This window comes from Bos javanicus, chromosome 6 (genome assembly GCF_032452875.1).
Source record: "Bos javanicus breed banteng chromosome 6, ARS-OSU_banteng_1.0, whole genome shotgun sequence".
NCBI classification, from domain to species: Eukaryota; Metazoa; Chordata; class Mammalia; order Artiodactyla; family Bovidae; genus Bos; species Bos javanicus.
This window is the reverse complement of record NC_083873.1, coordinates 22,080,677-22,105,907: the sequence shown is the minus strand read 5'-3', so window position 1 is coordinate 22,105,907 and position 25,231 is coordinate 22,080,677. Positions and strand designations below refer to the sequence as shown.

The window sequence follows — 25,231 nt, the reverse complement described above, 5'->3', positions numbered from 1 at the left end:
GCCTATTTTTCCTCTATTGTATCACTGGTAGAGGTTAGTACAAGATTCTATTCTTGGGTAGAAGCCAAATAATTAAATTTGTTAGATACGTTTACAAGTAAAACTAAGCAGCTACAGTAAGGGACCTAAGGGGCTCTTCCTTGAGTAGGGCCCACTGACTTGGGTATATGGACTTGTGGTATATATGAGCTGCCCCTCAAAGATCTTTTTTTACTTCCTGGTTCTTGGCTTAGTTAAACGTAGGTCAGTTGATACATGGCAAACAGATGGAATGGTGCTAGTGTATTCCTATTCCTTTTAGAAAAGACATATGAACTTTAAAAGTTACTTTCTCCATATTGTGTCAAGGATTATCAAATGCAAAAAAATATTTAGTTGGGAAAAAGTCCCCCCCTCTAAAAGAAAACAAACTAAAAAGACAAAACTTATGTGTTTACACCATTCTCCCCAACATGTAACAGACGTAATTTCTGTATCATATAAGGCGATCTTACCTTGACAGTTCGTTCTTTTGCTTTATGAGCTGTTCATTTTGCTGCTTTAACTTAGAAACCTCCTTTTCCAGCCGTATATATTCACTTTTCAGGATAAGAGCTTTCGTGCTTTGTACAATGCCGCTGCCACCTCCACAGGTTAAGGGTTTATTTGAAGGCTGAGTATCAATATGTTCTGATAGTACTGTGGGACGCAAAAGCACAGACAGGTGGGGGATAATTTGAATAGCTCAAAATTAAAACCATAACAAAGGGCAGTAAGTCATAAAAATACCTCCACTACCCTCTATCTGGAAGTCAACCTTGACTTCCTTCTCCCTTACCTCACATGCCTATTTGGCCATCAATTTCACATAGCTCTAGAATCCTCCTGCTGCTTTCTACCAATCAATCCCACTACCATAACCCTGTTAGTATTGTTTTCCGTGGCTGCAGTAGTAAGGGTCCTCCCCAGACAGAGCCGTCCCTCACTTGTCGGTCTTCTATTACCAGCGGAACCACCTGGCAGACTTCCTCCTACAGCGTGTGTGTGTCCACCACTCAGTGAACCTCTAGTACTCAATACTGTTCACTAAATGAACCTGAGTTGATATTAAAGCATACATTATTAAAGATTCTACCCTATGTGTGCAGAAGAAATGTAAGGAACTGCTTTGTGCATTTTAGATAAAACTGCATGAAACTGTGAGGTGCTTTCTGACGTAGACTAATCCACTGGGTCACTGGCAATTTCTTACAGAAGGGTACAGGTATGTGTGGGGAAGATACTTGATGTCCATTTCCTTTTGAATGATTCTGAAATCAGGGACAACATGAAAGTCACAAATCAAGAGTACTTATAGTGATCCTCCTGTAACAACAAGAACTCTCAAGTCTATTTTTATCTCTTGAAGTTTTTCAGGTTGCAGCTGTGATCACCTTAACACTATCTCTGATTCTTTCTTTCTTTCTTTACTTGGCTGGTCAGGTCTTAGTTGAGGCATGTGGGTTCTTTTGTTGTGGCACACAGGCTCTCTAGTTATGGCACACGGGCTCTCTACTTACGGCACACAGGCTTAGTAGTTCTGCGGCATGTGGGTTCTTAGTTTCCTGACCAGGGATTGAACCTGCATTCCCTGCGTTGCAAGGTGGATTCTTCAACCACCAGATCACCAGCCAAGTGTACTCTGATTTTTTTTTTTAAATGAGTGGACAATAATACACACAAATATCATCCTACATTTGCTAGACCTTCAGAATTTTCAGCGTGCTCGCACATACAACTTTTAGTGTGATCCTTCAAACAATTACACACATAAGCTAAGTCAGGGCTGTCCTCAGGGTTTCACACAGCGTTAAACGAGGGCAATCAATTCAGAGACCTGTCCTTGACTGTGAATTCAATGCTTGTCCTACTCTACAAAGCTGATCTAAGTATTGGTTAGCATTTTCTCTTTATAAATGAAACATAAGAAACAGAAATACAGAAAAAGGTATAGTTTGAGAGATAGTGTCAGACTTTATTTTTTTGGGATACAAAATCACTGCAGATGGTGACTGCAGCCATGATATTAAAAGATGCTTAATCCTTGGAAGGAAAGTTATGACCAACCTAGATAGCATATTCCAAAGCAGAGACATTACTTTGCCAACAAAGGTCCGTCTAGTCAAGGCTATGGTTTTTCCAGTGGTCATGTATGGATGTGAGAGTTGGACTGTGAAGAAAGCTGAGTGCCGAAGAATTGATGCTTTTGAACTGTGGTGTTGGAGAAGACTCTTGAGAGTCCCTTGGACTAGAAGGAGATCCAACCAGTCCATCCTAAAGGAGATCAGTCCTGGGTGTTCATTGGAAGGAATGATGCTAAAGCTGAAACTCCAGTACTTCAGCCACTTCATGCGAAGAGTTGATTCACTGGAAAAGACTCTGATGCTGGGAGGGATTGGGGGCAGGAGGAGAAGGGGACGACAGGGGATGAGATGGCTGGATAGCATCACATCCGACTCGATGGATGTGAGTTTGAGTGAACTCTGGGAGTTGGTGATGGACAGGGAGGCCTGGTGTGCTGCAATTCATGGGGTCGCAAAGAGTCAGACATGACTGAGCGACTGAACTGAGAGATATATAGACAGAAATTGATCACTGGACTTGAAGACTGTTCCTATGATAAATTTCAAACACCCTGCCAGTAAGAACAAGTTGGATAATATTTATTTTTACTATGAATGGATATTTTTACTGTGCATATGGTTACAATCTACTAAGATATGTGCTTGTATTTTTATTGGGAATTATACTTATACCCTGATAGTTAAGTCATTCTTTTATAGTACTGAAGATATCTTCACTAATATGTAAAGATTTGATAATGCAAAAGCAAATTTCCTATTTTCTAAGACTCTATAATGGAGAAACAGTCAAGATTATACGAAACTAAGAAGATACCACAGGATAAATATAAGCCCAATGAATTCATCTGAAAAAACAAGTTTTTTCTAAATCAGTGATTAACTTAGGTTTATTCTTGATCGTCATTACCTATAATAGTACTGTTCAAAATGTCAAGTGTACTGAAGTAAAATGGAAAGATCAGGAAGTATCAGCATTTTCCACTTACTTGAGGTATCTTGGGCCTGTTGATTTCTTCTAAGATTTTCTCTCAATAGCCTTATAACTTCTTTTTGATATTCTACAGTGGCTTTTGTTGAAGCAATTCTATTAAGAGCAACAGAAATATGTAAAAACCCAGAAACAGATTTTTAATGAAGGAATAAACACAACTGCTGTCAAGAATTTTCTAGTAAGAAGACACATCATATCAACATAATGTTTATAGGTAGCAGTAGGTAACCCCTCATGATACCTTCCTGGTATCACACATTTCACAGCTATTATATCATCAAATTGGAAGCATTTTGCCTGGTTGCAGGAATGATTTCTTTTTTTAACACTGAGAAATCAATTCTATTTAAATTTCTGGAAGCTCAATAGCTATTAAAGGTATATTGAGTAAAGTTATACCTGGGGGCACCATAAAACAAGTAAATACCAAGAAGGTGTAACAATCACCAGAGCATGAAAGCAAAAAGCAGCTTCCGTTCTAAAGTCAGGAAAGCAAACCCTAGCTGCAGGTCTGGTCCAAAGCGTTATAATCAAAGGTCAAATTCTGCTCACTGTTCCCTGGTAGAGACATTTTATGAACTGTTCGCTTAAGCATTAATCAGCAGAGATAAATTGTACAATACTCTGCTTTTTTTAGAGGCTGACAGTATCTGCTGATTCTATTCTGTAAGTAAAATTGCTTTTTATGATGAAGATCTTAACAGATATGTTTCACTTTTTATCACTGGAAGGCTGGTTAGAACGAATGAAGATCTGAAGTGCTACGTATTTAGCAAAATTACACATTATCATTAAATATTTATTAAAGATTTATAGGAAGAATTAAAAATGTTAAGAGCCAGGAGGGATAAGAAATCCTTTAATATAAACCAATCCTTTTATTGATTATGAATGTGAAGCCCAGAGAGATAAACAGCTTGTTAAAGGTGATATATTCATTAGAGGCAATATATTTCTAACTTAGTTTCCCTGACACTAATGGTCTTTTCATTATTCTATATCACAAAGAACTTCAGGCATGCTATTATGTATATGGTGTGTGTGTGTGTGAGTGTGTGTGTGTTAGTCACTCAGTTGTGTTCAACTCTTTGCAATACCATTGACTGTAGCCCATCAGGCTCTTCTATTCATGGAATTCTCTAGGCAAGAATACTGGAGTGGGTTGCCGTTCTCTTCTCTAGGGGATCTTACTGACCCAGGGATTGAACCCAGGTCTCCCACATTGCAGACAGATTCTTTTTACCATCTGAGCTACCAGGGAAGCCCCATGTATATGGTACTACATAAATAAATCAGTAAAAAAGAATATGCTCTTGGGTATTCCCTGGAGAAGGAAATGGCAACCCACTCCAGTATTCTTGCCTGGAGAATCCCATGGATGGAGGAGCCTGGTAGGTTACAGTCCATGGGGTCGCAAAGGGTCGGACACGACTGAGCAACTTCACTCACTCACTTGGGTATTAGGTATTATAATTTAAAAGGAAATACAACTTTTCCACAAAAACATGACAGAAAGAATAAATAAAATAAGTAAAAACCAACAGAAACCTTAGCAAACTGGAACCCACAGGTCTTTTTTTTGGCCACATCTTGTGGCTTGCTGAATCTTACTTCCCTGGCCCGGGACTGAACCTGGGGCCGTGGCAGTGAAAGTACCAAGTCCTAACTACTGGACTGCCAGGGAACTCCCCACCACAGGGTTTTTAACATTCACTTTCAAGCATAAAAAGGGTATTTTAAAGCTATTTATACATAATGAGCAAAAAGCACCCCCCCCCCCAAAAAAAAGACATAGTGTTAGCAACCGGGATTGTGCTTATTTTAAAACCTTTACATATGTAATGAGAATTTAATAAATTTGAAATCCGTGAGTGGTTAAATTTATTTTTAGAAAAGCAAATAATAATAATTTCTTATATTTTAAAAACAACTAATGTAAAGAAATTTATATAGTTAAAGGAGATTTAAGCTTTTAAAAGCATGTTCGATTAAGGCAAAGACATACTCCTTTTCAAACTCCTTTGCATTTTTCATCTTCTCTAGGTCTACTTTCACCAGCTTCATTTTGAGATCTTCTATTTCTTCTTTATAAGGTTTAGCTCCTAAAGCAGCTTTGTCCTAAATGTTTTAAAGAACAGAAAAATATAATAATTGTATAGAAATTTTGAAGAGCTGCCTTGATCTGGCAGATACATTTGGAAACAGCAATCTTTTAATATATGAAAAGCAGGGGAGGCACAAATTTTAACCTTGAAATGAATAACAGATAGATATTTGAGGTAAAGTAATTGGAAGCGAATATGTATTTAGAGAACATATAATTTTGTTTCTCTCAACAAGTTTTTTTTCCCAATTTAAAACAATCTACCTAAACAAATGAAACAGATGTGGAAAACAATGAAATGGATAGAGACAGGTTAATCAGGAAAATGAAAGAAAAAGATGTCAGTAAAACAATATAAATATCAAACTGGAATCAAATTTAAGGCACAAAGTATTACTCAGCATTGTTGAGGGTTTTTTTTTTTTTAAACTTTTTGTTTATTTTTGGCTGTACTACATGGTGTGCGGGATCTCAGTTCCCCAACCAGGGATCGAACTCACATCCCCTTGCCATGGAAGCACAGAGTCTTAATCACTGGACCACCAGGGGATTCCCTGCTGAGGATATTTTATAGTCAAAGATGGTCCATCCACCAACTTGGAACTCAGGCTTTTACATGAGCTAGAGAAGAAATAACCTTCCATCTTATTTGAGCCATTGCATTTTTGGTTCCCTTTTTTTATAGCAGCTAGTGTGTCACATTAACACACTCTCCTGGATTCTCTCTTCAAAGGACAACTGTTTAAAAATTAACTAAGACCATGATATCCTTTAGCTAAAATCCTCTGATGATTTTCCATCCCACTTAGAATAAAAACCAGAGGAGCCTGCAAGACCCTTTTTGATTTGGCTCTCTGCTATTTTTCACCTCCTTTCCCACCTCTATCCTCTTGTTCACTCTGTTCAGGAAGACACTGGCTTTCTTGTGGTTTCCTAAACATGTCTAGACTTTCTGTTTCTGTGTTGAGACCTTCATGTTTGCTACTTCCTTTGCCTAGAAGGCCCTTCTACCACACTGCTCACCCCATCACTTCACATCACTCTAAAAGTGTGGCCCTCCTCAGTAACCCTTTATAAAATCACATCTCTTTCCCTTACATTCCTACTTTATTCAATATCCCCGTACCTTGTCTGGCTTAATTTTTTTCCATTGCATTTTTCACTATTTGACACACGCATATATATTTCATTATTTTCTCACTTCCTGAATGATAATGTAAACTCCTTGAAGGAAGGGAGAAACTTTTTTATCCCATCACTGTACATGTGGCATCTAGAACAATGACTAACACATAGCAGGTAGCCAACAAATATTTGTTGAATGAATAAAAATGTGGTCATTAAATTACTTGAAATATTAAAATAGTAGTCTCAAAATTCTAAAGCTTCACAGTGAATTTTCTTGGTTTTAGCTATACCAACATTTGTCACCAAAACAAAAAAGATTATTTTCTCTTGCCTCTCTGTTTCATGTCTCATTGAGTGAGCCTGAATTTTTAGAACAATATTAAATAATGGAAAGAAGAGACATTCTTGACTAGTTCCCGATTTTACCTCCAATGAAGAGACACTGGAGCAGAGATAACACAAATACCTATTAGGATTGGACTCAAGTAAAAGAAGAATGAGAAGTGGCTGGGCTAAAACAAAAGGGAGTGGTAAAGACACAACGAACGAGGGCACAGACGGTATAATGGCACTCAGGGTCAAAACATTCATAGACATTCCTTAAAATACAGGTCAGAGTCAGCTGACAGGCTAACAGGTGGGACTCAACAACAAGGGATTAAGTGGAAGAAAAGAGACTTTTAAAATGTACTTATCTAATAAAGAATATTATTTGGATCTGAAGCTTTTTTATGAAAAATAAAAAAATATACTTTATTTTATATTTTATATAAATATATATATAAATATATAAAATATATATATAAATATATTTTATATTTATATAAAGAATAATATTTATATGTCTCTTAAAAACATTTTTTTAGGAAGATAAAAATCATTTTGGATGAAAATATATTCCTACATTTCAAAGTTGTCACTTGCTTTTTAAAAGTTTTGAGTCCTGAACTTCAGATATGCATAGATAATACAAAGTTCAAGTAAAAGCTGAGTCCCAAAGCATCTGCCAAATTCAACAGTAAAAGAAAAAAAAACAAAAACAAAAAACCACTCTTATATTTGTAAAATGAGATTGTTAAATTACCTGAAGCACTTGGATCATTTCTTTTGTTTTTTCAAGGTGTTCATTTGATTCATTAACTTGCCGCTGAAGTTTTGCTATTACATCATTAGTCATCTCAAGTTCTTTCTGCATCTTCATAATCTTGCCCTCCTTATGCATAGCACTTTCTTTAGCTTCACGGAGTGATGTTTCCAGAGCTTGAATTTTCTATTAGAAAAAGTATACATTTAACATCTGCCATAAAGACAGTCACAATTAAGACAAAGATGATCATATACAGGTAATCATTTTCACAGATCGCATTAACAAAGGGTAAAAGAGAAGGAGAAGCCAAATGCCAATTTACACATGTATTTTTTTTTAATTTATAAGCTGACACTTTTTGAGTTAAAAAATGCCCAGATTTTACATTATAAGGTTTAGTGTTTATTTACTAGTTAGCATGGTACCAAGCATTTTAAATAGGCACCTACATTTTAAATGAACACAACTTGAGTTGATAATTAGCTCTTTAATATGTCTTTTCCTTTATTTTTATTATCTAGTTTTGAACTTGAAAAATAAAAGCATAATGGAACAACTGATGAAGAGTAACTTTCCCCACCTCAGTACCCTAGTTGATCCTAAGGTAACAACTTGACTCTTCCAGGTCTATCCTTCTGGAAGTTTTCTATGTGTATCTAAGCATACGTGAATATTCAATTCATAAAAACAGTCACACACACAGTAGGAACATACTATAGTTCTGCATTAAAAAAAAAAAAAAAACAACTCGACAATATATTTTCCAGATCTTTCCATTATCAATGCACATTGTTGCTGTTCAGTAGCTAAGTCATGGTCGATTCTCTGCAACCCCATGGGTGTAGCCAGCCAGACTCCTCTGTGCGTGGAATTCACTCCACGGCAAGAATACTGGAGTGGGTTGCCATTCCTTTCTCCAGGAATTTGCTCAGATTAATGTCCATTGAGTTGGTGATGCTATCTATGTAGATCTCTCATATTTGTTTTCATGGATACATACATCCTGTTTCATGGAAATCATCTGCTAATGAACATTTAGGTGATTTCTAGTTTTTTTTTCCAGGTACCAAAAATACTGGAATTTAAATATCTGAGTTTGTTCATATTTATGAGATTATTCACATAGATATACATGCAGGTTTCTCAGAAAATAATTTCTTTTTGGCCTACCCAGAATTTATTTTTGTTTGAGTGAGGTGGAAATCCAGATTTTTTTTTCCCCAGATGTCAAGCTGGTTGTTCTGAATCAAATATTAAGTAAAGCATTTTTCCCTCACTGAGTTGATTGTTAACCATCATCATATACAAATTCTCAAACTTTCCTGAGTGTACTGAATTTTGTTCTGTTCCAATGCTCTATTTACTTATTTCTGAATCATTACCAAACTATTCTACTTCTCTATTCCTATATCATTACCAAACTATTCTAATTTGGCATAATTTCCAAACTAATAGCATACGACTTCTTATCTGATAAGGCATGTCCTGGGTTGCTGCTTCTTCATCTTACTGCTTTGTGGGATGGGTTTCAAATTCCTGCCAGCTGACTGAGGTCTGCAGTAATCAATACACCAATCTACTGTATACTAGTGGCCTTCTGGTTTCCGCTGGTATTTATTAAACTAGTGGCTGTTGTTTTATTATGAGTGTTTATTTCAGTGAAAATGACCAGTTATAATTTACTCTTGGGTTCCCCTCTAATTCATTTTGTGTGATAATAAAATAAAATACCATGTTTGCTTTACAGAGTCCCAGTAAGGGTAAAGTAATTGAATTATTCAAGTAACATACTGATTCTTCTGCACAGGTAATCTGCTTACAAAATCTATTTTTAGCCTCTTCCATTTTTATTTTGATTATAACATTAACCAATATGAAAGACATTGATGATAATTAGAGAAACCCTAAATTGCTCTTTCCCCTTAAACTAGTTTTGTATAAAGACACAGACTATAGTTTAATAGAAAGTCACAAGATTTAGGAAGCTTACACTGTACGGTAACAATACTTTAAGTGGTGTATGCATCTAGTAATCAAATTAAGCTATGAGTTACTTCTGCTTCATAATCCAAAGGGAAGATCTTATATAACACCTAGCTGTTTAATTAGCTGAATGATAGCCACAATAGAACTTTATTTAAAAAAACAAGCCCATCACACCTATGCAAAGATAACCCATGTTCCCTAACACATTCAATACTATAATTTTGCTCTGAAATGCTATGTAAGACCTGTTATATATAAATGTCATATAAAATGTTAAAGGCATTTTAAGATTTTGATGAAACTGCAAATTGAAAAATCTAAGAAAGTACACACCTCTGTGACTTGCTGTGTAGCTCTTGTTGTGACATGAAGATTCCTGTCTTGTGTAGTAGGATTAACAAGAGCACCAGGGGTCAGGGAGAGCTTCAAAGTTTGGTAGTTTTTAAATAGTTTTTGATTGTTTTCTTTCACTGATTTCAGATCGTGTTCCCATTCTTTGGCTATGGTAGCATTTCTTTCTTCAAACTCTGTTAATTCATTCATTATAGCCTATTGGATTGTAAAAACACCATTATAGCTCTAAAATGAAATGAATTACATAAAAGAAAAAAAGGAAAACACTATGAAAATACTAGTGTTCTACGACAAGGCATATGTTGACACCTATTATTCAGCACACTCCAGAAAAGAACTTTAAAAGAATGTGAACATTCTTTGTGGTTCAAATCAGTTCCTGAAATTTCAAATGACGTTTGGATATTGGTGATGAGAATAAAACAGTAAGAGCTGAAGAGCACCTGTGCTGCTTTGCAAGATGATAATCTCACTGTATTGGATCCCGACTAACATACGAAGAAGAATCTGAAGAGTTATGCAGGTTAAAGTTATTATGCACGTTATGACATATACCACATCATACATGAACATTAACTGACATCTAATAGCAGGACATACCCAGTAAACTGAACAAGCTATTTTCATTCTAAACCTCAGTGTTTATAGGGAAAATCATTCACTGACTTTTCGTAATGAATCTGAAAACCCTGTACTTCTGTGCAGGGAATAGTGATCAATCAATATCTTCTTTTACATCAAAGCCTAACTGGCTCTGAAATTACTCATATCATCCTTTTACTCCTAACTTCTAAGGGATGTGCTTTTTGCTGTCATCATGGATGCCTTATTGGTCTCACCCATTTATTTCTGGGTGGCTTTACGGCCAGTTTGTCAGAGTTGGATCCTAACTTAGCTGTGTTCTTGCCAGCATCCTGGATGCTCCATGGCTCTCAACTAGGACCTCACACTACATAGAATTACCAGCTGCTTCTTTCAGGGTGCTGGAAGAAGCCATATATCCATGCTGGTCCTCATTGCAAGAGTCCCTACTTTCTTTTTTCATTGAAGTTTAATTGATTTACAATGCTGTGTTAGTTTCAGGTGTAGAGAAAAGCGATTCCCTCTATCACTATTCTCTCTTACTTTTTCTTCAGATCTTTCCCCTTACAAGTTATTACAAAATATTGAGTACAGTTCCCTGTGCAGAACAGTAGGAACTTGCTGGAGGAACTCCTACTTTTTGATCACAACTGGGCCTTCAACATTACAAGAACAACACTTAAATATGTGGAGATTACCTTATCCAAACACTGGCTATGCGTTTCTCCATTGACTGTGAACTATTTTTTTTTTTTTTGAAACAACTCATTTACTATTTTGCTAGCCTGGATTATTTAACAGATGGATGAACAATCCAGTCACAGGCAATTATTTTTTTTAGAAACATTATCTATATTTCAATATGATTAAAGTATTGTTTCCAGATGAAGTTAAAGTCTTTGTTTGGAAATAACTACCCAAACACAGAGACATAACACTAATATTAAACGCTGTAACATTAATCCAGGTCCCTCTGCTCCAGTTACTTATGGTGGTTTAGTCACTAAGTTGGGTCTGACTCTTGTGACCCCACGGCCTGTAGCCCACCCGCTCCTCTCTCCATGGGATTTCCCAGGCAAGAATACTGGAGTGGGGTGCCTTTTCCACCGATTTCCTTCTCCACTGGTTACATGCAGTAATAAGCAATGTTCTCATTACTGTGTATTTTTCTAGGTAATGAATATTCTGATTAGTAAAAGGTGAAACAAACTGTCTGAAAGCGATGTTGGTTCTTATGAATCTGTTCCCTAGGGCTGGTCACCTTTGGAACGATGATTACAAACCACGGTGTGAACATCAAAGCTGAAGGATCCGGGCATGTGACAGTGACACTGCCGAGATGAGAAGCATGTGCGGCCTTACTAATGAAGCAGCTGACTAGCTGTCCAGGGGTTTCCTCTAGCTGTTGCCTGTAGCCCTGAAACAGGCTCTGGGCTCACATTGTCGGGGGCTGCTTGGAAAAGAGGCTCAGTTCCTACAGAAGCAGCCCAAAGTGAGAATAGAAAGAGGAAAATGGCAAGAGGATTTTGAGCGTAAAAAATTGATTGTTACACAGCAAGATTTTATCTTCTTGACAAGTATAAATATATCTTTAATTATCCTAAGGAAGATGTTGTGCAGTCAACTTTTTTCACAAAGCACACGCAAATAAATTTTAAGAAAATACTTAAAATTAAATTGTTCTTAGATTTTTTTTAAACAAATGAGGTAGAAAAATTAAAGCAGACAACAAGAAGAAGAATGAGGTAGCACAAGAAAATTACTACTTACCGTTATTTTCTTATGATACAAGTTATTCACTTGACAAATACTATCATTTTCTTCCTGGATGACATTTTTAAGCTTTTCTATATCAAAATGAGCATTCAACCACTCTTCCAGAAACCGAGTCATTTCTTTTCTATTACTTAATACTTGCTGAAATTCAGTCTTTATGCTATGGAAATCACTTTCTGAAAAGTCCTTAAGAATTTCCTGTGAAAAATAAGCATTGAATCACCTGAACATTAGAAAAGTTTTAATCTAAATATCATAAAAAGGGAAAAACACCTTACTGAACTTTATTCTTAATATTTTAAAGTAAATATAATTTTAGTTTAAAACCTTAGTTATTGATAATAAAATTTTGGCAGTACAACCTATGTAACAAAGGCAAGTCTACAAATCCTGCTCAAATTAAAGCCCCTCAAAACTATACATCTGTGACTAATTATCACAATATATGAACAGTCTCTGGATGTTGCTTTCTGTGCACATAACAGGCTGCACATGGTATTGGAAATTGGATGCTGGCCTCATACTGCTGAGTAGGACACTTCATGTGGAGTTGTAATGAAAATGTTTCTGACTCCCAGTCACAGATCTAGGGAGTTTCAGAAGGCATTTGGAAACTTATTCTGGGGTTCCATGAATTCCCACTTGATGATATTACATCTATTTTTCTATATCTTTGGGGTTCTGAAAGGATGCTACACTATTATCTGGCACTCTTCACACCTCGCCAGCTGTCATTCTGCAACTGATTTTTTATTTTTTGGTAAGTAAAAATGACTCTAAATATATGCAAAGGTACTTTTCAACTTGATAAAGGCTTGACATCTACTTAAACCCATTTTAAACAAATCATACCTCGATATGTAGATCCATGCTCTGGTTCAATCTGAGGTCTCTTGATTCTCCGGGTGGTACATCATAATCTTGTTGAAGGTGCTGTATTTTCATTAGCAGTTCATTTTGCTTTTCCACTTCATCAATAAAAGCCATTTCATATTTATTGATGGATTCATGTTGTTCTTCCTTTGTCCTTGCAACATAGCTTAGCACATACTTGCAGAGAAACATAAAACAAATTGGGAAATGAAACTTGTACCATGTTTAGATGAAGCTTTAGACCCCTGAGACTATGAGGCAGGATGGCATCTCTTGTTTATCTATGTTCCCTGGTTAAGTGAGGAATGTGGAAAGAGCCATTCTACTCTCAATTTTCTCTTCTCAGCAACTTGGGAGAATAACTTCCAGGCCTCTCTCTAGTTCTATATTTTTGACTTCCTCCTGCAATACACTGCATAGATGTCCTACAATCACCTCAATTTCAATAGGCTTAAAATGTACATGATTACTTTCCCTAGAAACCCATCTATGTCTATTATCCTCTTTTTGGTTAATTATATCATCAACCACCCAGGTTTCCCGGCTAGATACCTGAGATCATTTTCAACATCTTCTGCCTGCCTTGACCGGGTAACAAAAATGGGTATGACATGTCACAAGATTTACTTGTCAAGTGTATTTAGATGTCTGGCTTTAAGATGATAATAATTTGAATATCATATGCTGCATGGATCTCTTTAGTAAGTTCTGGATATCCAATTGCCAGGGTTTGTGGAAGAGTATCAGGGCCTGCAGGGGAATTTACCAAACAGGAAGGCCAGATACCAGTTCTCCACTTCCCTTAACTTCCACCATTCCTTAATCTCTTGTAATTTGGCCTCTTCCTTAACCACTCAACTAAAACCAGTCCGACAGAGGTCACCAGTGAGCTCTATTATCAACAAATTGGGGGGATCTCTTCAGTCCTTATGCCGGCTGACACATCTGCCCTCTTGCCCACTTCATCTTTGGCAGACTCTTTCACTGACTTCAGTGATAGCATTTTTGCTTGGTTCTCTTCCGTCACTTTGACTTTTTCTAACCTTGAACCCATAAGCTGCTCTTTTCTGCTACTGTCTCTTGAAGAATCTGGGTGATGTTACTCACAGATGTTGTGCAATGTATCATCTATATGAATCCCAAATCTTTAGCTTTAGTCCTGACATTTCTCCTGACAAGTCTCAGACTCTCAACTGAATGTTTACTTGGTCTCTCTTCTTAAACACTCTGTCACAGGTATTTCTACCTCAAAACATGTCAAACTGAACACCTAATCTCTTTCCCCTCTTTATTTGTTAATGGTAACACTGTCTACAAACCTGGCTAAATCTGAACCTTGATTCTCATTTTAAACTCCTCTCCCTTACCTCGACCATCAATCACATGGACTACTATCTCGAGCTGTCACAGGTTTGTCCCCTCCATCCCAAGAATCCTTCCCTAGTAGGAGTGTCACTTGTTACAGCTTATCTGGACCCAGTGCAACTGTTTCTGGCCACAAACTCATTTCCTCTTTGTCTATAGGGAAGTATCTAAAATAATAACCTGATCATGCCACTGCCAGCTCCTTAAAATAACTATCCAATGGCTCTGCCTCATCTACAAAATGAACTCCAAGCTTGATCGCTTAAGCCTGTCTTCCACTACAGTCTTATCTTCTCTAACTTTTTATCTGGTATGTCATACAATCTAAATATACTTCTATAACAATGCTTATTACCTGTTTATATGTCTGCTTCACTCACTATGAGGTTCTTGAGATGCTATTCACATCTGTCTCCTAAATACCTGGACAGTGTCTAGGTCCACAGGCAAAGCTCAGGTTTTGTTGAATAAACAGGTCCTAGGTGCACTGAGGGTCTTGCACACACTGTTCTTAGACCCATGCAATCTTCAATTTAATAGTGAATATGCTAACTCTCAAAAAGTGAAAAAAGTAAAAGTTTATTGCTAAGCTGTGTCTGACTCTTTGCAACCCCATGGACTGCAGCACGACAGGCCAACTTTCAAGGTAGGACTTACACACGTTAGTAATAGAAATTTACAGCAGTATTTACAAAGATATTACTTAAAAAGATGGTACCTGAAGTTTCATCACGACTCTATGAAATTCCATGGAACACCTCTGGTTTGCAGTGAGAAGTTTCTGGATTTGTTTGGTTTGTGGACATGGAAGTGAGAGGTTTGCTTTTACTCTAATTGAAAGCTCTTTTTGGGTTTCAATTTCTTTCTTCAAGTCAAGAGACAATCTATTTAAACATTCATAGTGATTATCCATCTCTGAGTATCTCTTAAGAAGCTCCTAAAGAAAATTAGAATTTATTCAATGTACTAATTTAACAAGAAATAGTCCCAGCCCTAGAACTGCAACAAAAAGATTTACTACTTCTTGTAGGAGGAAAATAAATTATGATGTTTGTGTTTAAAAAACAAAAGGAAACTTATTATTGATTTTGGATTATAAAAATTACTGTGGAAATTTTTTAAAAATTAAACAAATATAACAAAGAAAATCAGAAACAATCATTGTTATCATTTGATGCATTTTCTTTTGGTCTTTTGAACATCCATGATTTGAAGGAGCATTTGTTTATATAAAGTCTGAAGGGAAATTTGAGTGAATTCAATCTAGTATGTATTGTAGCTCAAGTCTGAATGCTGTTTTATATTTACAGTGGGCAGTATGAGTGAGCAGATACGTGACCAAGAATCAAACTAATTATTTGTCAATTTGGTGGAGCTTCTTCACACATTTCTATTATTTGCCTAGAGTCTAAGTTTTCTAACCTTTTATCAGAATTTGAGTTTAGATTCCAGCTCTGCCACTCGCTGACTGGGGAAACACTGAGCCATTTTCACCACTATAAAATGAGATTACAATAACTGCCACAGAGTTTTCTAGGGGATCAAATATTAAATGATACCAGAATATATGCAATCTACAAAATACTAGATATTATTTTAAAGGAAGTAAAAATTATATTTGTAAAAATGCTTCTATGCCCAAGTTTTACACTTTGTCAGACTTGATTTCAAATCCTTATTCTACTAATTTATTAGCTATGTGAACTTGGGCAACCACTAAACTTCCTCTGAGCCTCAGTTTGTTTATAAATGGAACAATGAAACCTATCTCATGAGGTAAGTACAGTGCCTGCATATGGAAGACAATGAGTCTGGGCCCATAAATACAAATGATGAAAGTCCAGGCAGCTGAGCCCTTGGTGAGAGTACAGGTGGAGGAACATCAAGTTGCTACAATCATGTAATAAATAACATGTTCAGGGTGTTAAATTATGGAAGGGGCTGCTGACCACAATGAATTTTTTTTTTTAATAATTTAAGGAAAAGCTAGATAGATGTTCATTAATCTGTGGGTGTTGCAGGGGGGATGCTGCCTTTAGTCTTAGAATGAATCATATTATGGCATGGAGCAGCACTATATGCCATTCATTGTACTTTTAAAAAAGGCATTCTCAATGCTGATTTCTGTCGGGAACTGTGCTAAGAGATACAGCCATAAGCAACACAAACAGTTTTTAGGGACTGCATTTAACAGGGGTGACAAGAGTCCTGTTGGCTTTACCCTTAGTATATATTCAGAATCCAACACTTTCTCAGCACTTCCACTGCTACCTCTTTGGGCTGAGCCACTATCACCTTTGCCTGGATTACTGGAATTAGTTTTTCAATTGTCCTCCCGCTTCCACTCATTTTCAACCTAACAGAGCCATTTCTTTAAAATCTAAGTCAGATTATGTATCTCTCAAGAGATCTCCATCTTAATCAGAGTAAGCCCGCAGTCCGCTTGAAGCCCCACAGTCTGCCTCTTCCTCATTAACTCCAGACCTCACTTCTAACTGGCTGTCCTCCTTCCTGAAGACCTTGGAACCCACCAAGCAACCTTTGTACCTGCTGTTCCCTCCGCTTACACTGCTCTTTCCCTGGATACAGGCCTGTGTGGCTTGATCCTTTACCTCTTTCAGGCATTTGCTCAAATACCACCTTTCCAGTGAAGCCTGATGATCACAAACTCCTCTGTTTTGTGCGTGTGGTGTATGCGTGTATCTATGTATACATGTACATACTAGTGCTAGATTATAAAGTTTAGAAAAGTGTTGAGCATTATCTATTCAATCCACATTAGACTTCTGGAAGCGTACAAATATTCATTTGTAACTTTAACAGGAGAACACTTACTTTTATCCTACAGCACTTTTCTCTCAGGCTTCCTATCAGGTGTTGGTTTCCATCACATAGTAACCTTTTTTCATATTTTACCTCTTGGTGGTTCTGTTGATCCTGCTTTGATAGAAAGAAATCAGCAAGACTTCAGCTGTAACTATATTCACATATGTCTAATCATATACTTTGATTACATTTTAATATCTTTTCTATAATAGAATTAAACATAACACATCTAACTTAAAGTAGTCTTAAAAATACTCAGAAAATAAATAACGGTATCAGTAAGTCTTGAGTGACCTCAAGTCATCGCTAAAAGTGGCAAAACCACATAATTTTGGAAGATAGGAACTGTTCCTTTACTACTTATAGTTGAAAATTGGATTTTAGATATATTTCCTGGTTCCTACTCTTCCAAATTTCTGCCTTAGAATCACTGCTGCCAACTCGATATGCAAGCAAAACCAAGTATATTACTTATGGTGCTCTAAGTCCTACTGATATATTCTTTCCAGAACCTTGGAACAGAAAATTCATACCCTGTTTATATTTTGTATTTCTGATTAAAAGTGCAAAATAAAATATTGTTCAATAAATATTTATTGAATACATTTCGTCTCTTTATAAATTTAGTTAGGGCCCACTAAAGATGATTTCCAAGTGTCTGATATTTCTACTGAGATTACAAATGATATTACTTTCCACTATTTCTTTACTAGAAGATAATGATGAACATGAAAATGAAATATGAGAATAAAAAAGATTTTTTATAGATTTTATACAATTTCTTATTCATCTGAATTTTATAGAGTGACTCAGGTTCTTTAACATATGTGAATATTTATAAATACATATTACAAGAACTTCCTTATTTATACTTGTCTTTTTTCCTTCAAAACTCACTAACAAGAGCCTATGTTTAAAACTCTACCAGGCAGAAGCACAGAAATGAGATATTTAATCTTTTATAAATCCTTCAAATATTTAATCTTTTATAATCCTTCAAATATTTCTCCACTGAGAATAATGCGATTTCTTGGCTTAGAAATCCTTTAAAAAACTACAGTGAAGGAAATAGTCTGCTTTATTTAACATTTTTTGTTTTTTTTTTTTTAAACTAGAGAATTAAAAACGTATTTTCTGCAAAACAAAAACACTAATTTGAAAAGATACATGTACCCCAATGTTCACAGCAGCACTATTTACAATAGCCAAGATGCTGAAGCAACCCAGATATCTATCAACAGATGAATAGATGAAGATGTGGAACACGTACACAATGGAATATTACTCAGTCACAAAAAAGGAACTACAATTTGCCATTTGCAAAAAACATGGATGGACTTGGAGGGTATTATGCCAAGTAAAATAAGCCTGATAAAGACAAATATTGTATGATATCACTTACATGTGGAATCTAAAAAATATAACAAACTAATGAATTTAACAAAAAAGAAGCAAACTCACAAATATAGAGAACAAACTAGTGGTTACCAGAGGGGAGAGAGAAGGGGAAAGGGACAATACCAGGCTAAGGGATTAAGAAGTACAAACTATTACGTATAAAATTAGCTACCCAGAAATACTGTGCAGTATGGAGAACAGATAATATTCTACAGTAACTATAAATGGAGTATACTCTTTAAAAATTGTGGATCACTATACTGTATATTACAACATATAATACTGTATATATAGTATACTTCTATTTTAAAAAATTCTTAACAACAAAAAATGTGGTATTTCCTGAATAATATTTTGGCTTCTTTTTAAAACTGCATTTTCTATTTGTGTGAAAACTATAGTTAAGTTTCCTTCATTATCTTTTACTGTTTGCAGACATAAATATACAACAAAATATTGTCACGCTTTCCAAAAAAAGCTTGATTCTCATAGTTACTAGATAGGGAATGATTCTGAACTCACTCTAGCTATCAGGTCTCTTAATTTTTCTCTGCATTGGTCCCTTTCCATTTTGAGAGACTCTTTTATCTGTCTCAGCTCATCTCTTTCTTTAGCTACAATTCTTATTTCTTCAAGGCTTTCATAAAGTTTCTTAGTCAAATGCAAATTATCCATTTCCACACTTTGCATAGATAAACTTTGGGCCTCAAACTGCTGCTTCAATTGTTTCATTTCATTCACTTTTTTATGAGTTTTACTGACATCTTCTTTCATTTTAAGAAGTTGAAGCTCTTTTCTCTGAAGTTCTTGTATCTTGACATAATTATAAAACAAGTTAGAATACAAACAGAATTCCTTAAAGAAAGTAAAATAGAGTCTATTTATGGTATACATACGTATATATTTATATTGACATATCTGTATCTATGTTCTTTCTCATTTCATAAATAATTTTGGACAGTTATTCCCCCAGAGTTAGGGGCTTCCCAGGTGGTGCTAGTGGTAAGGAATGCGCCTGCCAACGCTGGAGACATAGAGACACAGGGTCCAATCCCTGTATTAGGAAGACCCCCTGGAGAAGGGAATGGCAACCCACTCCAGTATTCTTGCCTGGGAATCCCGTGGACAGGCTACAGTCCATGGGGTCGCAAAAAGCTGGACACGACTGAAGTGACTTAGCATGCACATGTTCCCTCAAAGAACAAAACAACACATACCTTTTTCTGTAATTCATCTTTTGATTTATTTAAATCCTTTTGAATATTTGAAACCTGAAACGTCTTTTCTGAAATTCTCTCTCTCAATTTATCAATAGTTTCTTGGTGTTCTTTCAAACGGATATGAGCAATTTTTAGTTGTTCTTGTGTTTCCAGTTCCTTTGTTATCAGAAGAAATTGAGAAATATGACCTAAGGCAGATTACCTTTTCTTAACAATGAACTAGCTAAACCAAATCTTAAAAAATACATATTCATAGTTAGAAATAACCAACATGCCACTGCCAAATTAGAATAGTTCAGAAGGACATACAGTCTAAGGCCCTGACCCTAGCCCCACCCATCCCAGTCCTGTAACATGCTCAACTCAGCCACTTATTTTCCACATTTCGTACCATCTGGATATTTTTCTAAGTCAGTATCATGTAAAGAGTGTCCTATTCTTCTGCTTAGTTTTCCACTGTACAGACGAACCCCACTTATCCAGCGCCTTACTGACAGACACTTGGATTGTTTCCGATTTTGTTCATCACATATGGTGCTGCAGTGAATGTGGTTGTATTTCTGCCCGTATATGTGGATATACTGGTAGGATCAATTCCTACAAGTGAAACTGCTGTAGCAAATGTCTCTGTTGATAGATTTTTAAAATACTATTGTCAAACTGTCTCCCTGAAAGGTTATAACATTTAAATTTTCATGAATAGCATCAATTATTTTCAAACTTCTTAGAATAAAAACAGGTATTTGGCAGGAAGGAGGAGGACAACTCACTCTAGCTGTGCTTCCTTGCAGGTCGGCCTTGAGTAGGTCTCTCTCCAGTTTGAGGGTCTCTTCCAGTCCCCTTAGGTTATCTCTTTCTTTCATTACAGATTTCATTTCTTCAAGGTTTTCATGAAGCTTCTGAGCCAAGTTTAAGTTCTCCATTTCTATTTTATTCATAGTTAAACTCTGGCACTTAAATTCGTTCTTCAGTTGCTCAATGTCACACATTTTTTTCTTGGTCTCACTAATTTCTTCTTTTAACTTAAAAAGTCTCTGTTCATTTGCTTTCAGTTCTTGGACCTTAAGATAATCATGTTAGGATTAATTGGAAATTTTTTAGGGAAGGATTAAGAATAGTTTCTAAACTGATTAAGACAATAGTTATCCCATTTTACTCATTAATGTGCTGTATAATTTCATACAGGATTTAGTGTCTTTTGTGATATAATATTCATGACTACATATAATCTTACATGTATACAGCTCAGCTATACTCAACATATGCAGACAGCTATATAACTAAAACTCAGATCAAAATATAGAACACTTACTTTACCTGTGTGCTCTTCCTAGAACAAATCACTATTTTGACCTTTTTCATCCCAGATCAGTTTGTCTGCTTTTTAAAAAATTTTATTTGTTGTCTTTTAAATATTTTATATTGGAGTAAAACTGATTAACAATGTTCTGACAGTTTCAGGTAGACAGCAAAGGGACTCAGCCACACATAAACATGTATCCATGCTCCTCGAAACTCCCCTCCCGTCCAGGCTGCCACATAACACTGAGCAGAGTTCCCTGTGCTATACAATAAGAACTTATTGGTTATCCATTTAAAATACAGCAGTGTATACCTGTGGCGGATTCATGTTGATGTATGGCAAAACCAATAAAATATTGTAAAGTAATTAACCTTCAATTAAAATAAATAAAAATAAAATAAAATAAAATATAGCAGTGTGCACAAGTCTATCCTAAACTCCCTAACTATCCTTTCCCCTCACTCTTACCCTGTGGCAAACATAAGCTCGTTTGCCTACTTTTAAACTTAAGCATCACAATGTAAATATTGATTCTCCTGTTGATAGGCATATGGGTTGCTTTCAGTTCTTCGCAATTATGATTGCAGCAGTACTGTGAGCACTCCTGTATGTCTTTATGTGGAAGAATGCATTCTTTTTCCTTAGGTACATACCCAAGGAGAGAAAATTCTGGGCCACAAGCAGGTATATGGTTCAGGGTTAGTAAAAACTACCAAGTTGCTTTCTAATGTGGCTGAAGTGTTTTATATCCCTTAAGGATTTTAGGTATTACTTTTTATTCTAGGAATATATCGGGTATTCGAACATATAAGCCCCATGACCCCCTCAATACCTTTTCTTGTAATTTAGCATTTGAATTTTCTAAATCCATTTGCATATTTGATATTTCTTCTGCCTTCTCAGAGACAATCCCTCTGAGTTTATCAATAATTTCCTGGCGCTCCTTCAGATGCAAGTGAGCTATTCTTAGTTCTTCTTGTTTTTCCAGATCCTTAATAGGAAAAAAAAAAAAAAAACAACATAGCTTAGTGTTATGATAATGAAAGCAATATTTTCTTAGTAAAAATGATAAATTTCTTATTTCTTCCTCCACATCTTTGAGGTTGTTAGAAAACTGTAGGTTTTCCCTTCCCCTGGCCTCACCTCCCCACAATGTACTCACATTTTTCAGAGGCGAACATGCTATACATGTGCTCTTCTACAACCTGCTTTTCCCCCTAAGGTTTACTTTGGGCTTTCATATTAGAACATTCAAATCTATTTCGTTTTTTAGGGGTTGCATGTATACTGTATGTGCACACTCAGTCGCTCAGCTGTGTCCAACTCTTTGCGATCCCATGGACTGTAGCCCAGCAGGTCTTCTGTCTATGGGATTTCCCAGGCAAGAATACTGGACTGGGTTGCCATTTCCTCCTCCAGGGGATCTTCCCAACTCAGGCATTGAACCTGTATCTCCAGCATCTCCTGCATTGGCAGGTGGATTCTTTTCCCACTGTGCTACCTGGACATGTGCTCAGTCGTGGCCCACTCTCTGTACCCATGGACTGTAGCCCACCAGGCTCCTCTGTCCATGGGATTTTTCAAGCAAGAATACTGGAGTGGGTTGCCATTTCCTTCTCCACACCTGGGACATATTGCATATATTTATTCAGTTTCCTTGTGATGCACATTTAGGTTATTTCCTATCTTTTTTTAAATCACAAATTGCTGTAACGAACAACTTTATGGTATGTATGCTTATATGTTTGTGTTATGAATACACACACATGCACACATATTTACTTTTTCTTTATCTTAACAATTGAGCAAATGTACATGTAGGGTAAAGCCCATAAAGAAAATGCTGGTTACAGAATTTAAAATTTTCAAAAATAATGCCAAATTACCTGCCTAAAAGGTGGTATCCTGTTAACTCTCACCAAAAGTACCACTCATTTCAAAGAAGGGTTCACTGATATAAGGAAAACATCATATTAAATTGCTGGCAAGAGGAATGAGTGTAACTTACTTTAGCTTTTGTTTCTCTGAGGCTTTCCCTGAGTTGATCTCGCTCCATTTTGAGGGTTCCCTCCATTCTTCTTAGGTCATCTCTTTCCTCAGTAACAGATTTTATTTCTTCAACATTTTCATGGAGTTTCTGAGTCAGCCTTAACTTCTCTGTTTCTATGCTTTCCAGGATTGAATTCTGAGTCTCTAATTGCTTCTTCAATTGCTCTGTTTGATACATATTTTCCCTGAGATCATTTTTCACCTTAAGAAGTTGATGTTCTTTCTCCTGAAGTTCTTGGACCTTGAGATAATCAAACAGTAAGTTAGGATATAGACAGATACAGAGAGAAAGTTAAAAAATAGTTTCTAAATTAAATAGGAAAATCTCTACTTATCTTCAGTATTTGACAACTCATACCCTGTTTTATAACACAAAAGACCTGATTCAAACTCTCAGTTACTTAGATATTATAAGAAATACCTGTGCTTTTAAGGCTGTATTTGTGTTTTCTAAATTCATTTGGATATTTGATATTTCATCTGTTTTCCCTGAAACAATTTCTCTGAGTTTATCGATAGTTTCTTTGTGCTCTTTCAGATTCATCTGGGCAATTTTTAGTTCCTCTTGTCTTTCCAGGTCCTTTATTATTAGAGAAAGAAAAATAATACATTCAGAATAATACAATTCAACAATATGTAGGAAAGGCATAGGGTAAGAAGTAAAAATTTCCCCTTCCTCCTTGGGCCTCTCAGTTCTCATCCTCTGAAAGTAACTTCTGGATGTCAGTATATTCTAAATACTCCTTTTTCCCATCGGAAACTTTTTAATCAGCTCTATCTCATTTTTTACCTATGTGCTGGTATTCCATGGTCTGAATGTGCTGTATTTTTGTTCAACCAGTCTAATGGACAGTGAGGATTTCCCTACTGGTGAGGGGGGTTGCTTAATTTTGTTATTGCAACTTGCTGCAATGAATATCTGTCTATAAACATCTTTGCACAAGTATGCTAATGTGTGCAGATAAACAGCAATAACTGGATTTTGGGGGTTACTGCAAACAACAGTCTGTATAGTCACAGCTATGTTTTTTCCAGTAGTCATGTATGGATATGAGAATTGGACCATAAAGAAGGCTGAATGCAGAAGAATTGATGCTTTTGAACTGTGGTGTTGGAGAAAACTCTTGAGAGTCCCTCAGACAGCAAGGAGATCAAGATTAGTCAATCCTAAAGGAAATCAACCCTGAATATTCACTGAAAGGACTGATGCTGAAGCTGAAGCTCCAATACTTTGGCCATGTGATTTGAAGAGCCAACTCACTGGAAAAGACCCCGATGCTGGGCAAGATAGAAGGCAGGAGAAGGGAATGATAGAGGATGAGATGGTAAGATGGCATTATCAACTCAATGGACATGAGTTTGAACAAGCTCCGGGAGACAGTGAAGGACAGGGAAGCCTGGCATGTTGCAGTCCATGGGGTCGCAAGGAGTCAGACTGAACAACCACCACCACCACATATCCATCCCTCCAGTTTTCCCCAACGGTTGGACCATTTTTACATCTCCACCAACTCTATCAATCACAGTTCTTTTAGGACACGATTTCACATTTACAAGTTGGGTGAAAGATGGTAACTCACTCTACTCATTGTTTCCCTTAGGTTTTCCTTGAGCTGGTCTATCTCTACTTTGAGAGTCTCCTCCATATTCCTAAGGTCATCTCTTTCTTTTGTAACAGATCTTATTTCTGCAATATTTTCATTGAGTCTCTGAGTTAACTTGATGTTCTCCCATTCTGTATTTTCTAGAGTTGACTTTTGGGCCTCAAGTTGCTTCTTCAAGTTTTCCATTTCACATATTTTTTCCCAAGTCTCACTGACATCTTTCATCTCAAGAAGTTGATGTTCTTCTTCCTGAAGTTCTTGAATCTGTGAAAATTATAAAGCAAGTTAGGACATAGGCAGAAAATATTAGGAAAAACAACTGTTTCTAAAATTATGCCAATCATCTTTATATTTTAGTTTAATGTATGTATTATTTTCTTCCTTAAGGGATATGAAGAACACAATAATAGGATGTCATTTTCTAAACAATATGAGACCTACGTTTGCCTGTCAGTATCTGAATTCCCTAAACCTCTCTGGATA

General features: G+C 36.2%; 1 protein-coding gene across 7 annotated transcripts in view; it reads right to left on the bottom strand.

The window, feature by feature from the left end:
* Window positions 1-25,231, bottom strand: part of CENPE (centromere protein E) — an 86,068-nt gene that overhangs the window by 5,485 nt on the left and 55,352 nt on the right. For 4 of the 7 annotated variants that reach the window (XM_061419499.1, XM_061419502.1, XM_061419505.1 and 1 more), the window contains 16 exons: window positions 24,725-25,012; window positions 23,566-23,724; window positions 23,104-23,385; window positions 21,928-22,086; window positions 20,563-20,853; window positions 19,790-19,948; window positions 19,095-19,385; window positions 17,184-17,288; window positions 15,067-15,285; window positions 12,963-13,160; window positions 12,105-12,308; window positions 9,732-9,947; window positions 7,410-7,595; window positions 5,099-5,211; window positions 3,089-3,186; window positions 495-678 (listed from right to left, as the gene is read on the bottom strand). In XM_061419499.1, the coding sequence (XP_061275483.1) occupies window positions 495-678; window positions 3,089-3,186; window positions 5,099-5,211; window positions 7,410-7,595; window positions 9,732-9,947; window positions 12,105-12,308; window positions 12,963-13,160; window positions 15,067-15,285; window positions 17,184-17,288; window positions 19,095-19,385; window positions 19,790-19,948; window positions 20,563-20,853; window positions 21,928-22,086; window positions 23,104-23,385; window positions 23,566-23,724; window positions 24,725-25,012 (3,152 nt within the window). The remainder of the gene's footprint in view (window positions 1-494; window positions 679-3,088; window positions 3,187-5,098; window positions 5,212-7,409; window positions 7,596-9,731; window positions 9,948-12,104; window positions 12,309-12,962; window positions 13,161-15,066; window positions 15,286-17,183; window positions 17,289-19,094; window positions 19,386-19,789; window positions 19,949-20,562; window positions 20,854-21,927; window positions 22,087-23,103; window positions 23,386-23,565; window positions 23,725-24,724; window positions 25,013-25,231) is intronic. The other 3 variants (XM_061419500.1, XM_061419503.1, XM_061419504.1) reach the window with 3 other exon arrangements.